This window comes from Haematobia irritans, chromosome 1, assembly GCF_050003625.1.
Source record: "Haematobia irritans isolate KBUSLIRL chromosome 1, ASM5000362v1, whole genome shotgun sequence".
Lineage (NCBI taxonomy): Eukaryota > Metazoa > Arthropoda > Insecta > Diptera > Muscidae > Haematobia > Haematobia irritans.
The window spans coordinates 215422339-215440935 of NC_134397.1; the positions used below are offsets into that span (position 1 = coordinate 215422339).

Here is an 18597-nt window from a genome sequence, read left to right on the forward strand (position 1 = left end):
ATGAAATGTCAAAGCATACTGAGCATCTTTCTCTTTGACACCATGTCTGAAATCCCACGTGATCTGTCAAATACTAATGCATGAAAATCCTAACCTCAAAAGAATCACCCTTTATGTATTAGAAGTTTAGGATAATAAGCGTCATTCTTACAACTTTTCGACTAAGCAGTGGCGATTTTACAAGGAAAATGTTGGTATTTTGACCATTTTTGTCAAAATCAGAAAAACATATATATGGGAGCTATATCTAAATCTGAATAGATTTCAACCAAATTGGCACGCATAGCTACAATTCTAATTCTACTCCCTGTGCAAAATTTCAACTAAATCGGAGTAAACAATTGGCCTCTGTGGTCATATGAGTGTAAATCGGGCGAAAGCTATATATGGGAGCTATATATAAATCTGAACCGATTTCAATCAAATTTTGCACACTTAACTGCAATACTAATTGTACTCTTAGTGCAAAATTTCAAACAAATTGGGCCAAAACTCTGGCTTCTAGGACCATATTAGTCCATATCGGGCGAAAGATATATATGGGAGCTATATCTAAATCTGAATCGATTTCAATCAACTTTTTCACACGTGACTATACTACTAATTGTACTCCTAGTTTTGCTGCAAGTAGAGGATGCTGATGAGGAATGTGGTAATTCCGAAACAGCTGTACATCCAACCATCTTGCAGTCTATAGGGCTTTGCCCAAATAAATTTGACAATCATACTTTTCCTCTGTTGGTTAAGCTACACTTGTAGTTTAGTCAATGCATGGCTTTAAGCTGAGATCAAAAACAACAATAGAAATAAAATTTTGACAAAATTTTCTATAGGAATAAAATTTTGAAAAAATTTTCAACAGAAATAAAATTTTAGTAAAAGTTTCTATAGAAGTAAAATGTTGACACTTTTTTTAGAAATAAAACTTTGACAACATTTTCTATAGGTATACAATTTTGAAAAAATTGTCGACAGAAATAAAATTTAGTAAAAGTTTATTTAAAATAAAATTTTGACAAATTTTTCTACAGAAATAAATTTTGATATAGGAATAAGGATAAAATTTTAAAAACATTTTCTATGGAAATAAAATTTTGAAAAAAATTCTTTATAAAATAAAATTTTGCCAAAATTTTCTATTGGTATACAATTTTGACAAAAAACTTTCAACAGAAATAAAATTTTAGTAGAAGTTTCTATAGAAATAAAATTTTGACAAAATTTTTAATCGAAATAAAATTTTGATATAGGAATAATACAGGAATACAATTTTGAAAACATTTTCTATGGAAATAAAATTTTGAAAAAAAATTCAATAGAAATTAAATTTTAGTAAAAGTTTCTATAGAAAAAAAATTGAAAAAATTTTCTATAGGAAAAAATTTTGAAAAAAAAATTCAATAGAAATAAAATAATTATAGAAATACAATTTTGACATTTTTTTATAGAAATAAGATTGTAACAAAATTTTCTATAGAAATAAAATTTTGAGAACATCTTTATATAAATAAAAGTGTGACAAAATTTTCTATAGGAATCAAAAAAAAAAAAAAAATCAATAGAAATAAAATTTTAGCAAAAGTTTCTATATGAGTAAAATTTTACCAATTTTTTATAGAAATAAAATGTTGACTATTTTTTTATAGAAAAATTTTCTATAGGTATACAATATTGAAAAATTCTTCAACAGAAATAAAATTTTAGTAAAAGTTTTTATAAAAATAAAATTTTGATAACATTTTCTATAGAAATAAAATTTTGATAAAATTTTCTATAGGAATAAAATTCTCAAAAAATTTTCAATAGAAATAAAATTTTAGTAAGTTTCTATAGAAATGAAATTTTGAAAAAATTTTTCAACAGAAATAAAATTTTAGTAAAAGTTTGTATAGAAATACAATTTTGACAAAATTATCTATAGAAATAAAATTTTTATATAGGAATAATACAGGAATACAATTTTGAAAACATTTTCTATGGAAATAAAATTTTGAAAAAAAATTCTATAGAAATAGAATTTTGACAAAATTTTCTAAAGAAATAAAATTTCGAAAAAAAAATTATCTTTAGAAATAAAGTTTTGAAAAAACTTCTATAGAAATAACATCTTGACAAAATTTTCGACAGAAATAAAATTTTGAAAAAATTTTCAATAGAAATAGCATTTCAGTAAAATTTTCTATAGAAATAAAATTTGAAAAAAAATCTATATAAATAAAATTTTGACAAAATGGTTTTATAGAAATAAAATTTTGACAAAATTTTCTACATAAATAAAATCTTGGCAAAATTTTCTATAGAAATAAAATTTTAGTGAAATTTTCTATCGAAATTTAATTTTGAAAAATAAGATTTTTTGTAGCTTTTTGGTAAAATTTTTCCCAAATTTTGGTAGATTACTTTTGGCTCGAATGGTAACCGTGGTAATGAGTCGATCAGAATAGAGTTTCCAAAAATTGGGGTTTATTCTCATTTTATATATGGAAGTTTATTGTCATAATTCAATTAGGACCCGAAAATAAAATTAAGTCCCTCCTGGCGTTCCATAACTTTTTTTTGGATTCTATTTCATTTGAGTTTTGGGGCTAATTTTCATGGGGACCATATTCATAGCGCTCAAAAGTAGATGAATAGCCATAGACTTATGGGTAATGAGTATATTAGAATAGAGTTATCAAAAAGGAAATTGGTGGTTATTTTAATGTTAAATATAGTGAAACCGGGAGTATCTGCGAATTCTTAAAAAATCGGAAAATTGAATATGGGTCACAAATTGTAGTTTCATTTCGGAAATTAAATTGCGAACAGAAATCGTTATTAGTCTGGATGCAATGTGCATTGACCTCTCCCTCTTACCATGGCTGCCATCAAAAATGGGGAAAAAAGAAACAAATTTAAAATGGCCTACACTGAGAAAAAATTATGGTTAATCCCAATAGATGTGAACTTGACACGAAATTGTTGTGACTTACGAAAAGTTTCATGACTCACGCTGATGGCAACATCGTGAATGGGCGTGAGCTTCATGATGAGTCTTCACAGTCACGGCGCTTCTTATGGTCCTGAGTAGAGGTGTGCACGTAAGTAATAGTTTACTCACGCACACTCACGATTGAAAAATCATACTCACGCACACTCACGAAAAGAAAATTTGTACTCACGCACACTCACGCACGAAAACGTCGTGGCTCACGAAAAATACTGTGACTCACGAAAAATATCGTGACTCACGAAAAATATCGTGACTCACGAAAAATATCGTGACTCACGAATAATTTTATGATTAATTTACCTTACCGAAGTGTCTGAAAAGTGTCTGAAAACATGAGCATTATTAAAATCGGGAGTGTTATTAAACCCTTAACATCCCAGGTGTCACTAGAATTGTAATTGAATTTAAATCTTAAGCGTTTTATGTTGCTGAGCAGGAATATTTTCGTGAGTGTAATTCGTTACTAACGCACACTCACGAAGATATTATTTCCATGACTCACGCTCACGCACGACATTTTGGTTTGTTAATCACGCTCATTTTTATGAGTCACGACAATTTCGTGTCACGTGCACACTTCTAGTCCTGAGCAAGACCACAGTAAAAAATTTCTCGAACATTTTTACAATTAAGATCTTAATTGAATTTTAAAAATTATTCAATTAAAAATTTAATTGAATCAACAATTTTTTTAATTAAAATAAAAATCAATGACACAAATTAATAGTATCAATTAATTTTTTAATTGACTGTCAATTAATTTTTTTATTGAGACTATCATTTCTGTGATTGAAGACATTTCAATTAAAAAATTAATTGGATCAATTAATTTCGTGATTGAATCAGAAAAAAATATTGTGTGCGTGATTAAGGGAGCCACTCCGATGCAAAGGATAACATGTCCGCCTTGCATACAGGTTCGGCCAATTCCAATTATTTCTGAGTGTTTCAAAGCTTCTCTAAGTGGTTTCACTGCAATGTGTATCGCCGTTCGGACTCGACTATAAAAAGGAAATACTTTGTCATCTAGCTGAACATGGAATGAGGAAGCACTCAGTGATAAAACAGAAGTTCACCACTGTGGTGTCACAAAGGATTGAATAGTTTAAGTGAGCCTGAAAATAAATAGGGCTGCCATTTTAACCTAGTCTAAGTGAGCCTGAAGTATTGGGGGGCTACCACTATACCTAGGCGTGAATAAAAATGTTCCACTCATGGGTGTTTTTCGAACCCAAAATAACATGCGTTAGTGTGTGTGTGTGTGAGTAAAATAGTACTCACGTGTACATCTCTAGTATAGACGAGTTTGAATCGGTTTTAATTTTGCGAAGTATCGCCAGCCGATGCTAATATGCAGGAATTCTGAACTTCCCATAACAAAATCCGACAGTCGTTCTTCATTTTCTCTCTCTCACTCTCTTACTCTGCATAAATCGGCTGAAAAGTACTCGAACGGCATGCAGTAACTATTTACGGATCCTGTTTTTTTACCCCCAATTTCAGTTGCGGGACATTTACATTGTACTAGTGCTTTGTTTTTTTTTTATCAACAACCAGCTGGAAACGTATGCTATGGTTTGCAAGATTTTACTGGGGAAAAAATTTCTAGCAAAAACCTGCAAGTTCTCTATCTGATAACTGTCAAAGGTAGTCTCTCTCCGGCTCTCTTTTGCTGGCCTTTTGGTGTAAACGAACGACTTCCAGTAAAAATTTGTGATAATATTTGATATCACCCCTATGTCCCTATGTAATCAAATTTGAGTATGTTTGTGCAAAAAAACAAAAACTCAAATCAGACAGTTCAAATTCAAACGTCTAACGAAACAGATCGTTACGTACTTGGTAAATTCGGGTATCGCATACCGAGATGTTGTGTCAGCGATTATCGAAGTTTATTATTCTATTAGCCACGATAGTATGTGCCAAGATCAATGGAATTGGGGCATCGAATATTCTTGTGGTATTGCCATCATTTAGTCCTTCACATTTGGTAATTCAAATGGCAGTGGCTAGAGTTATGTCTGAAAGGAATCATAATGTTACCGTTGTGTCGTCGTTGCCTTTAAAATCTGAATGGATGCATCCCAGTATGACACATATAAAATTGGATGCAGGTGTCACCGATATGAATGCCGCTATAGCTGCTACAAGAGCTACTGGCTTGAAAAGGTTGTTCAAATCTTTTGTCGTTATGGACATAGTTATTCGATCTATGGGTGAAATGCTGGATGATCCGAATATGCAAGAATTGATGATTAATCCGGGAAATCAATTCGATTTGATGTTGTTCGGTTATGTTTATGCAGACTTTTTCTTTGGTTTGGCAGAACGTTTTAATGTTCCAGTAGCTATGGTATGGCCGAATATACCTGTGGCTCCCGTTATGCAAATAATTGGTAATCCAATGGGAATGTCTTATGGTCGGTTAAGTTTATTAAATGCCATGACATCTGTGGGTAATACGGGATTTTTGTTTCGTGTGAAAAATTTATTTGCTGCAATAATGGAATTGACCATGGTTCATGTTAACTACTGGACTGTGAAAGATATCTACAGGTAATGGTGAAAGGGGAAGTATTGTTAGATTGTACGTTAATTGATTTAGCGAGGAGTGTGGGGGGCAGTTTAGTACACTGAAAAAAATATTGTCGTGATTCCAAAGATTTCATGTCCTTAAAATACGAATGCAAATTTTGCTTAGCACAGAAGACACATTTCTCTAATATAAAGTTTTTTCCTTGTCCAAAAGACGATAGACTTTTCAGTGAAGTCGCATTGTCCTTACAATTAAGGGATTTTATCATAACATGAAAGAAAATTTTTTGGGGTAAGGTCAACTTGACTTTAATAATTAAGAAAAATTCTTTAAAATTAATGAAATTGTCTTTAAATTTGTTGTCTTTTTGCATCGTGACTACAAAGTAAAAAATCGTTCAAATATAGGACATGTTTTTCAACACTTTATTTTAAAGACGTTTTTACTTGAAACATAGAATAATTTCTACCGGAAGTCGAGCTTGAATTTGGAATATAAAGTTTTCGTTAACTCGTTTTTAAAGGACTTTGATAGCATATGAAAAAAAATTAAAAAACGAAAAATCAAAATTTGCTTCCTAGAAGCAAGAACACAAAACGCAAATTTCAAAGAGAATTGTGTCCTTACATATATTCTCCGCTTCTTTGGCTCGAAATCAATATTAAAATTGTTAAAGTAAAGACAAAATCGTTGGAACCGCGCATGTTTTTTTTTTCGGTGTAGAATTTTTTATGTTTTCTTAGATTTTGCAAAATATTCTCTACAATTCTATAACTTCATAAATTTTCTATAGGAATAAAATTTTGACAAAATTTTCTATAGAAATAAAATTTTGACAAAATTTTCTATAGAAATAAAATTTTGACAAAATGTTTTATATAAATAAAATGTTGATAATTTTTTTTTATAGAAATTAAAATTTGACAAAATTTTTGACAAAAATTTCGGTAGAAATAAAATTTTCTATGTAAATAAAATTTTGACAAAATTTTGTATAGATATAAAATTTTAGCAAAATTTTCTATGGAAATAAACATTTTTATAGAAATTAAATTTTAACAAAATTTTCTATGGAAATAAAATTTTAACAAAATTTTCTATGGAAATAAAATTTTAACAAAATTTTTTTTATAGAAATAAAATTTTGACAAAATTTTCTATAGGAATAAAATTTTGAAAAACTTTTCAATAGAAATAAAATTTTAGTAAAAGTTCCTATAGAAACAACATTTTGACAAGTTTTTTATAGAAATAAAATTTAGACAAAATTTTCTATATGTATAATAAAATAAATGAAATTTTAGTAAAAGTTTCTATAGAAGTAAAATTTTGACAAAATTTTCTATAGAATTAAAATTTTGATATAGGTATAATACGGGAATACAATTCTGAAAACATTTTCTATGGAAATAAAATTTTGAAAAAAAAAAATTCAATACAAATAAGTAATTATAGTAAAAGTTTCTATAGAAAAAAAATTGACAAAATTTTCTATAGAAATAAAATTAAAAAAAAGTTCAATAGAAATAAAAATTTAGTAAAAGTTTCTATAGAAGTAAAATTTGACAATTTTTTATAGAAATAAAATTTTGACAAAATTTTCTATAGAATAAAATTTTGAAAACATTTTTTATAGAAATAAAATTGTGACAAAATTTCCTATAGGAATAAAATAGGAATAAAAAATTTTCAATAGAAATAAAACTTTAGTAAAATTTTCTATGGAAATAAAATTTTGACAATTTTTTTTTATAGAAATAAAATTTTGACAATTTTTTTATAGAAATAAAATTTTGACAATTTTTTTTTATAGAAAAAAAATTTGGACACAATTTTCTATAGGTATACAATTTTGAAAAAATTTTCAACAGAAATAAAATTTTAGTAAAAGTTTCTATAAAAATAAAATGTTGACAAAATTTTCTATAGAAATAAAATTTTGATATAGGAATAATACAGGAATAAAATTTTGAAAACATTTTCTATGGAAATATAATTTTGAAAAAAATTTTAATAGAAATAAAATTTTGACAAAATTTTCTATAGAAATAAAATTTTGATATAGGAATAATACAGGAATAACATTTTGGAAACATTTTCTATGGAAATAAAATTAAAAAAAAAATTAATAGAAATAAAATTTTGACAAAATTTTTTATAGAAATAAAATTTTGAAAAAAAAAATTGAAATTTTGACAAAATTTTCTATAGGAATAAAATTCTAAAAAATTTTCAATAGAAATAAAATTTTGACAAAATTTTCAACTGAAATAAAATTTTAGTAAAACTTTCTATAGAAATAAAATATTGACAATATATTCTATAGAAATAAAATTTTGATATAGGAATAATACAGGAATACAATTTTGAAAACATTTTCTATGGAAATAAAATTTTGAAAAAAATTCTATAGGAATAAAATTTTGAAAAAAACTTCAATAGAAATAAATTTTTGAAAAAAAAATTCAATAGAAATAAAATTTTAGTAAAAGTTTCTATAGAAAAAAAATTGAAAAAATTTACTATAGGAATAAAATTTTGAAAACAATTTCAATAGAAATAAAATTTTAGTAAAAGTTTCTAAAGAAATAAAATTGTACAATTTTTTATAGAAATAAAATTTTGACATTTTTTTTATAGAAATAAAATTTTGACAAAATTTTCTATAGAATAAAATTTTGAAAACATTTTTTATAGAAACAAAATTTTGACAAAATTTCCTATAGGAATAAAATTTTGAAAAAAAAGAATTTCAATAGAAATAAAACTTTAGTAAAATTTTCTATGGAAATAAAATTTTGATAATTTTTTTATAGAAATAAAATTTTGACAATTTTTTTTGTAGAAAAAAAATTTGGTCAAAATTTTCTATAGGTATACAATTTTGAAAAAAATTTTCAACAGAAATAAAATATTAGTAAAAGTTTCAATAAAAATAAAATTTTGACAAAATTTTCTATAGAAATAAAATTTTGATATAGGAATAATACAGGAATAAAATTTTGAAAACATTTTCTATGGAAATATAATTTTGAAAAAAATTTTAATAGAAATAAAATTTTGACAAAATTTTCTATAGAAATAAAATTTTGATATAGGAATAATACAGGAATAACATTTTGGAAACATTTTCTATGGAAATAAAATTAAAAAAAAAAATTAATAGAAATAAAATTTTGACAAAATTTTCTATAGAAATAAAATTTTCAAATTTTGACAAAATTTTCTATGGGAATAAAATTCTGAAAAAATTTTCAATAGAAATAACATTTTGACAAAATTTTCAACTGAAATAAAATTTTAGTAAAAGTTTCTATAGAAATAAAATTTTGACAAAATTTTCTATAGAAATAAAATTTTGATATAGGAATAATACAGGAATACAATTTTGAAAACATTTTCTATGGAAATAAAATTTTGAAAAAATTCTATAGGAATAAAATTTTGAAAAAAAAATTTAATAGAAATAAAATTTTAGTAAAAGTTTCTATAGAAAAAAAAATTGACAAAATTTACTATAGGAATAAAATTTTGAAAAAAATTTCAATAGAAATAAAATTTTAGTAAAAGTTTCTAAAGAAGTAAAATTTTACATTTTTTTATAGAAATAAAATTTTGACAAAATTTTCTATAGAATAAAATTTTGAAAACATTTTTTATAGAAATAAAATTTCCATTCTTTTTGTTTTGTTATTGTTGGTTTTGTTCTTTAAGCATTGTTGTTGTTTTTTATTGCAGCTTAAAACCATACATTGACTAAACTACAAGTGTAGCTTAACCAAAAGAGGAAAAGAATGTTTGTCAAATTTATTTGGGCAAAACTCTATAGACTGCAAGATGGTTAGATGGACGCACGTTTCGGAATTTCCACATTCCTCATCAGCATCCTCTACTTGCAGCAAAAATATCAACCAATTATCAGAATAAATTCAGGCATTTCATTAAACCCAACAATGGACCAAACTTGAACCCTCCGAAAAAAGGTTTTACATTGATAGCCGGCTTATGCCGAAATAAATTCAAAACAAACATATCTCTTTTCCGATGCCACTGTCAAATCATCGATTTGAATTCAGTTGGTTGGATTTTGACAAAATTTCCTATAGGAATAAAATTTTGAAAAAAAATTTCAATAGAAATAAAACTTTAGTAAAAGTTTCTATAGAAATAAAATTTTGAAAATTTTTTTTTATAGAATAAAATTTTTACAATATTTTTATAGAAAAAAAATTTGGACAAAATTTTCTATAGAAATAAAATTTTGGTATAGGAGTAATACAGGAATAACATTTTGAAAACATTTTCTATGGAAATAAAATTTTGAAAAAAAAATTAATAGAAATAAAATTTTGACAAAATTTTCTATAGAAATAAAATTTTGATATAGGAATAATACAGGAATAAAATTTTGAAAACATTTCCTATGGAAATAAAATTTTTAAAAAATGTTTAATAGAAATAAAATTTTGACAAAATATTCTATAGAAATAAATTTTTGATATAGGAATAATACAGGAATAAAATTTTGGAAACATTTTCTATGGAAATAAAATTAAAAAAAAAAAAATTAATAGAAATAAAATTTTGACAAAATTTTCTATAGAAATAAAATTTTGAAAAAAAATTCTTTATAAAATAAAATTTGACAAAATTTCCTATAGGAATAAAACTCTGAAAAAATTTTCAAAAGAAATAAAGTTTTAGTAAAAGTTTCTATAGAAATAAAATTTTGACAAAATTTTCTATAGGTATAAAATTTTGAAACAATTTTCAATAGAAATAAAATTTTAGTAAAAATTTCTATAGAAATAAAATTTTGATAAAATTATCTATAGAAATAAAATTTTGATATAGGAATAATATAGGAATACAATTTTGAAAACATTTTTTATGAAAAAAAAATTCTATGGAAATAGAATTTTGACAAAATTTTCTATAGAAATAAAATTTTGAAAAAAATTCTTTAGAAATAAAGTTTTGAAAAAAAAAACTTCTATAAAAATAACATCTTGATAAAATTTTCGTCAGAAATAAAATTTTGAAAAGATTTTCAATAGAAATAGCATTTTAGTAAAATTTTCTATAGAAATAAAATTTGAAAAAAAAATTCTATATAAATAAAATTTTGACAAAAATTTCTATATAAATAAAATTTTGACAAAATGGTTTTATAGAAATAAAGTTTTGACAAAATTTTCTACATAAATAAAATATTGGCAAAATTTTCTATAGAAATAAAATTTTAGTGAAATTTTCTATCGAAATTTAATTTTGAAAAATAAGATTTTTTGTAGCTTTTTGGTAAAATTTTTCCCAAATTTTGGTAGATTACTTTTGGCTCGAATGGTAACCGTGGTAATGAGTCGATCAGAATAGAGTTCCCAAAAATTGGGGTTGATTCTCATTTAAATATGGAAGTTTATTTTCATAATTCAAATAGGACCCGAAAATAAAATTAAGTCCCTCCTGGCCTTCCATAACTTTATTTTGGGGTTCTATTTCATTTGAGTTTTGGAGCTAATTTTCATGGGGACCATATTCATAGCACTCAAAAGTAGATGAATAGCCATAGACTTGTGGGTAATGAGTATATCAGAATAGAGTTATCAAAAAGGAAATTGGTGGTTATTTTAATTTTAAATATGGAAATTTTATTATCATAATGCAAATAGGCCCAAAAAAAATGAAGTGACTTCCCAAAAAACATACAAATTTGGTTTTAATATTTGCCATATATTTTTTTCGGATCCTCTTTCAGTTAGGTTTTGGGGTTAAGTTTCACATTGCAGCATAATGGGTCGATCAGAATGGAGCTTTTATATGTTATTTCCATACTGGTAGATTGTGGTTTGGAGTCCGATAAAGTTTTTATTTTCTGTGAATTTGAAACTCCTATGTAAATGTCTTTCTCCATTACAGTAAACATTTCCACGATTATGCTCCCCTTGAGAAAGCTAAGGAAAGAGCCTCAATGGTTTTATTCAGTCATCACTTCAGTGAAAAGCCTGCAAGACCTTTGATACCAGCTATGATAGAAGTCGGAGGTATTCATCTCAATGAACAACCGAATCCTTTGCCAAAGGTATTTTCCAAATAAAATAATTAATAATAATGTCATAACTAATTATTTTCCCATTCCAGGATATAGAAACATTTATTAATTCTGCCGAACATGGAGTAATTTTATTTAGTATGGGCACAAATACTCGAGCCGATCATTTGCAGCCAAAAGCTTTGGAGAAAATCTACAATGTTTTCTCGCAACTGCCACAAAAAGTTATTTGGAAATGTGATGATGAGAGCAACGTCCCCGGCAATGCAACGAATATACTATTCCGTAATTGGTTGCCACAAAGTGATATTCTGGGTCATCCAAATGTGAAACTGTTCTTTGGTCATGGTGGTAAAGGTGGTATAACCGAAGCTAAATTTTATGGTGTACCTATAGTGGGCCTACCAATATTTGCCGATCAACCCATGAATATGGAAGAAATTGTGGCTAAAGGTTATGGTCTAAGTCTAGATCATAATGAACTATTAACAGAGGATATCATCTATAGGAGTGTGAAAGAAGTTTTGCATAATGAAAGCTATACGAATAATGTTAAACAATTTTCGAAACTCTATAGGGATCGACCTTTAAAGGTAAAGGATAATGTTGCCTATTGGTTGGAATATTTACTACGCTATAAAGGAGCCCCACATCTACAGAGTCCTCTGAAAACTATGTCCTTTGTGGAAGCTAATAATTTAGATATATTTTTAATTCTTGGTTTAATTCTCTATCTTTTAATGAGAATTTTAAAAATTTTTATAAAATTATTATTTAGAGTCCTTTGTGGGAAAAATCAACAAAAGACGAAACAAGAATAAAGCTTGATAAAAGACTATTTTATATACTTAGTACACTCACAAAAAAAAAAAATAAAAAATAAAAATGTTGACGAGCGAAAAGAGCTGCTTCATTATAATAAATAAAGTTTTTACGGAGGGTTTTAGCTCTAAATCTAGGCTCCATAAAACTAAAATTAGAATACAATCGAATTTCCATTCACTTTTTTTCTCGTACCTACATTTGAATGTAAAAATTCTTTATTCCAAAGATCTCAAATAATTTAAAGATTAGTTTTGAAAATCAAAAATGTTTTTTTTTTTAAGGAAAATTGGCTTCATTTCAAAGACATATGACTTTAACGGATACAGAAAATTTCAAAGATTCGTGTCTTTGAATTAATTTCAACAAGTCTATACGGCCGTAAGTTCGGCCAGGCCGAAGCTTATGTACCCTCCGCCATGGATTGCGTAGAAACTTCTACTAAAGCCTGTCATCCACAATCGATTTACTTGGTAATACTTGCCGAGAGAGATGTTCACCAATGTGGTATCACAATGGTCTGAATAGTTTAAGTGAGCCTGACACATCGGGCTGCAACCTAACCTAACCTAACACTTGCCGATGACAAGGTATCTTAAAACTTCTTAACACCGTCTTCTCAATTGGAAGTTAGTCCATATACGTATATAATTCAGTTTGACAACATTTGTGACAAAATTTTCTATAGAAATAAAATTTTGACAAAATTTTCTAAAGAAACAAAAGCGGGACAAAATTTTCTATAGAAATAAAATTTTGAAAAATTTTTCTATAGAAAAAAATTTGGACAAAATTTTCGATAGAAATAAAATGTTGACAAAATTTTCTATAGAAATAAAATGTTGACAAAATTTTCTATAGAAATAAAATTTGGACAAAATTTTCTATAGAAATAAAATTTGGACAAAATTTTCTATAGAAATAAAATTTGGACAAAATTTTTTATGGAAATAACATTTTGAAAAAATTTTCTATAGAAATAAAATTTGGACAAAATTTTTTATGGAAATAACATTTTGAAAAATTTTTCTATAGAAATAAAATTTGGACAAAATTTTCTATAGAAATAAAATTTGGACAAAATTTTCTATAGAAATAAAATTTGAATAAAATTTTCTATAGAAATAAAATGTTGACAAAATTTTCTATAGAAATAAAATTTGGACAAAATTTGCTATAGAAATAAAATTTGGACAACATTTTCTATAGAAATAAAATTTGGACAAAATTTTCTATGGAAATAACATTTTGAAAAATTTTTCTATAGAAAAAAATTTGGACAACATTTTCGATAGAAATAAAATGTTGACAAAATTTTCTATAGAAATAAAATGTTGCCAAAATTTTCTATAGAAATAAAATTTGGACAAAATTTTCTATAGAAATAAAATTTGGACAAAATTTTCTATAGAAATAAAATTTGGACAAAATTTTTTATGGAAATAACATTTTGAAAAATTTTTCTATAGAAATAAAATTTGGACAAAATTTTCTATAGAAATAAAAATTTGGACAAAATTTTCTATGGAAATAACATTTTGAAAAAATTTTCTATGGAAATAAAATTTGGACAAAATTTTCTATAGAAATAAAATTTGGACAAAATTTTCTATAGAAATAAAATTTGGATAAAATTTTCTATAGAAATAAAATGTTGACAAAATTATCTATAGAAATAAATTTTGGACAGAATTTTCTATAGAAATAAAATATGGACAAAATTTTCTATAGAAATAAAATTTTGACAAAGTTTTCTATAGAAATAAAATTTGAACGAAATTTTCTATAGAAATAAAATTTGGACAAAATTTTCTATAAAAATAAATTTAAGACAAAATTTTCTATAGAAATAAAATTTGGACAAAATTTTCTATAGAAATAAAATTTGGACAAAATTTTCTATAGAAATAAAATTTGAACATAATTTTCGATAGAAACAAAAAATTTGACACAATTTTCTATAGAAATAAAATTTGGACAAAATTTTCTATAGAAATAAAATTTGGACACAATTTTCTGTAGAAATAAAATTTGGACAAAATTTTATATAGAAATAAAATGTTTACAAAATTTTCTAAAGAAATAAAATCGGGACAAAATTTTCTATAGAAATAATTTAAAAAAAATCTATGGAAATAAAATTTGGACAAAATTTTCCATAGAAATAAAATTTGGACAAAATTTTCTATAGAAATAAAATTTGGACAAAATTTTCTATAGAAATAAAATGTTGACAAAATTTTCTATAAAAATAAAATTTGGACAGAATTTTCTATAGAAATAAAATTTTGACAACATTTTCTATAGAAATAAAATTTTGACAAAGTTTTCTATAGAAATAAAATGTTGACAAAATTTTCTATGGAAATAACATTTTGAAAAAAATTTCTATAGAAATAAAATTTGGACAAGATTTTCTATAGAAATAAAATTTGGACAAAATTTTCTATAGAAATAAAATTTGGACAAAATTTTCTATAGAAATAAAATGTTGACAAAATTTTCTATAGAAATAAAATTTGGACAGAATTTTCTATAGAAATAAAATTTTAACAACATTTTCTATGGAAATAACATTTTGAAAAAAATTTCTATAGAAATAAAATTTGATCGAAATTTTCTATAGAAATAAAATTTGGACAAAATTTTCTATAGAAATAAAATTTGGACAACATTTTCTATAGAAATAAAATTTGGACAAAATTTTCTATGGAAATAACATTTTGAAAAAATTTTCTATAGAAATAAAATTTGGACAAAATTTTCTATAGAAATAAAATTTGGACAAAATTTTCTATAGAAATAAAATTTGGATAAAATTTTCTATAGAAATAAAATGTTGACAAAATTATCTATAGAAATAAATTTTGGACAGAATTTTCTATAGAAATAAAATATGGACAAAATTTTCTATAGAAATAAAATTTTGACAAAGTTTTCTATAGAAATAAAATTTGAACGAAATTTTCTATAGAAATAAAATTTGGACAAAATTTTCTATAAAAATAAATTTAAGACAAAATTTTCTATAGAAATAAAATTTGGACAAAATTTTCTATAGAAATAAAATTTGGACAAAATTTTATATAGAAATAAAATGTTTACAAAATTTTCTAAAGAAATAAAATCGGGACAAAATTTTCTATAGAAATAATTTAAAAAAAAAATCTATGGAAATAAAATTTGGACAAAATTTTCCATAGAAATAAAATTTGGACAAAATTTTCTATAGAAATAAAATTTGGACAAAATTTTCTATAGAAATAAAATGTTGACAAAATTTTCTATAAAAATAAAATTTGGACAGAATTTTCTATAGAAATAAAATTTTGACAACATTTTCTATAGAAATAAAATTTTGACAAAGTTTTCTATAGAAATAAAATGTTGACAAAATTTTCTATGGAAATAACATTTTGAAAAAAATTTCTATAGAAATAAAATTTGGACAAGATTTTCTATAGAAATAAAATTTGGACAAAATTTTCTATAGAAATAAAATTTGGACAAAATTTTCTATAGAAATAAAATGTTGACAAAATTTTCTATAGAAATAAAATTTGGACAGAATTTTCTATAGAAATAAAATTTTAACAACATTTTCTATGGAAATAACATTTTGAAAAAAATTTCTATAGAAATAAAATTTGATCGAAATTTTCTATAGAAATAAAATTTGGACAAAATTTTCTATAGAAATAAAATTTGGACAAAATTTTCTATAGAAATAAAATTTCGACAACATTTTCTATGGAAATAAAATTTGGTCAAAATTTTCTATAGAAATAAAATTTGGACAATATTTGCGATAGAAATAAAATTTGGACAACATTTTCTATAGAAATAAATTAAAAAAAAAATTCTATAGAAATAAAATTTGGAAACAATTTGCTATAGAAATAAAATTTGGACAAAATTTTCTATAGAAATAAAATTTGGACAACATTTTCTTTAGAAATAAAATTTGGACAAAATTTTCTATAGAAATAAAATTTGGACAAAATTTTCTATAGAAATAAAATTTGGACAAAATTTTCTATAGAAATAAAATTCGGACAAAATTTTCTATAGAAATAAAATTTGGACAAAATTTTCTATAGAAATAAAATTTGAACAATATGTTCTATATAAATAAAAGTTTGGTAGATTATTTTCGGCTCGAGTGGCAACCATGAATATAAAACGATATGGACCAATTTTTGTGTGATTGGGGATCGGCTATATATAACTATAGACCGATATGGACCAATTTTGGCATGGTTGTTAGCGGCCATATACTAACACCACGTACCAAATTTCAACCGGATCGGAAGAATTTTGCTCCTCCAAGAGGTTCCGGAGATAAAATCTGTGGATCGATTTATGTGGGTGCTTTATATATTATCATATATGCAATGTCATGCAACGAATGGTTTACATATTATGATAATGCTCTATGAAAAAATGGATTCGGTGCGCGGAAGCTAATCTATGAATAAAACTAACGATGAGTTGACTTTCCTCATTCTTTTTGTGTTATACTCTATATTTTTCGGGAAATTAATTTTGAATTTTTGATAAGAAATAATAAACGTTGATATTAATAATATATGTTTAATTTTTTTTTTGATTTGAAAGTTATCGTGGTCTAATTGCCCTACAAAGATTAAATAGAATGACCATTCTTTTTAAATCAACAGATACACCCAAAAAAAATATGTTTTAGTTTTGCGAAACCGATTTTTCTTTCAAGAGATTGACTTAATTTTCACTTCAAAAGATGTTCCTTTGAGGTGATATATAAAAATCCTTTGTTTTACAAAGTTTTCGAAAAAATGTCTTATTATTCGTTTTATAGTCTATACAAGGACAAATAAAATAATAAAAATTTCCAATAAAAAATATTTGAAAAATTATCAAGTAGAGTCTTTTGTTTTGCGCAATATTCGCAATCAATGAAAATATTCTTTATCGGCGAAAAGCATCTTTTCGAAGCAATCGTGTAAATATTGGGAGATCTAATTAGTTGATTACATCTCAAATTGACCACTTTAGATCTAAGCAGATTTACCTAGATATCCCAGCAAAAAAAATGTGGAACTACTTCCAAAGGCTCAACTTTAAAATCACTTCCAAAAATGTCCTGCGAAAGATGTTCTTTATTTTAACTACTCAAGAAGTTCTTTTCATTCAATTCTTTATAACTCGTTTTTTCATATTTTTAAAGGTTATTTTAACTGGTTTATTTCAAATAGGTTAAAACCAGAGTAACGATTAATAAAATGGTAAAAATTATTTAAATTTTGTCGAAAAAAAATGCAGAATCCATTCTAGAAAAAATTGCGAATTTTTAAAATATTTGAGGTGAAGCTTTTCGGACAAGCGTTAGAATGGATTAAAAATCATTAAAATTTTTTTTAAATTATTTATCAAAACATCACAATTTTTTTAATTCACATCGTAAACACTGAATTCGGAGCACACCTGAAGAAGTGATGCATATTCAGTGCAACGGCTGATAAAAATGGCAGACATTCGTCCAATGGCGAGCCCATGTTAAATTCATCGCTTCTGCACTACTTTCATCCGTAGTGCAAAAATGGCGCAGAAGCGATGATCCGGCTGAAATTTAGTACGTGGTGTTAGTATATGCTTTCTAATAACCATGCAAAAATTGGTCGATATCGGTCCATAATTATATATAGCCCCCATATAAACCGATCCCCAGATTTGACCTCCTGAGCTTCTTAGAAGAGCAAAATTCATCCGATCCGGTTGAAATTTGGTACGTGGTGTTAGTATATGGTTTCTAACAGCCATGCAAAAATTGGTATATCGCTTCATAATTATATATAGCAACCATATAAACCGATCCCCAGATTTGATCTCCGAAATTTGATCTTGGAGGAGCAAATTTCATTCGATCCGGCTGCAATTTGGCACATGGTGTTGGTATATGGTCTCTAACTACCATGCAAAAATTGGTCCATATCGGTCTATAAATATATATAGCCCCCATATAAACCGCTGCCCAGATTTGATTTCCGGAACCTCTTGGAGGAGCAAAACTCATCCCATTCGGTTGAAATTTGGTACATTGCACTAGTATATGGCCGCTAACAGCCATGCAACAATTGGCCCATATCGGTCTATACTTATATATAGCCGATCGCCAATCACACAAAAAGTGGTTATTTTTCGCCAAAAATAATGTAC

The 18597-nt window shown here is 25.3% G+C and overlaps 1 protein-coding gene across 1 annotated transcript in view; it reads left to right on the forward strand.

Moving 5' to 3' along the window:
- Nucleotides 1-4831: 4831 nt before the first annotated feature.
- LOC142234749 (uncharacterized) overlaps nt 4832-18597 on the forward strand; it is an 80623-nt gene continuing 66857 nt past the window's right edge. Inside the window, exons 1-3 of the mRNA XM_075305926.1 lie at nt 4832-5548; nt 11448-11610; nt 11670-12398. Coding sequence (XP_075162041.1) covers nt 4860-5548; nt 11448-11610; nt 11670-12398 — 1581 coding nt within the window. The 5' untranslated portion in view covers nt 4832-4859. The remainder of the gene's footprint in view (nt 5549-11447; nt 11611-11669; nt 12399-18597) is intronic.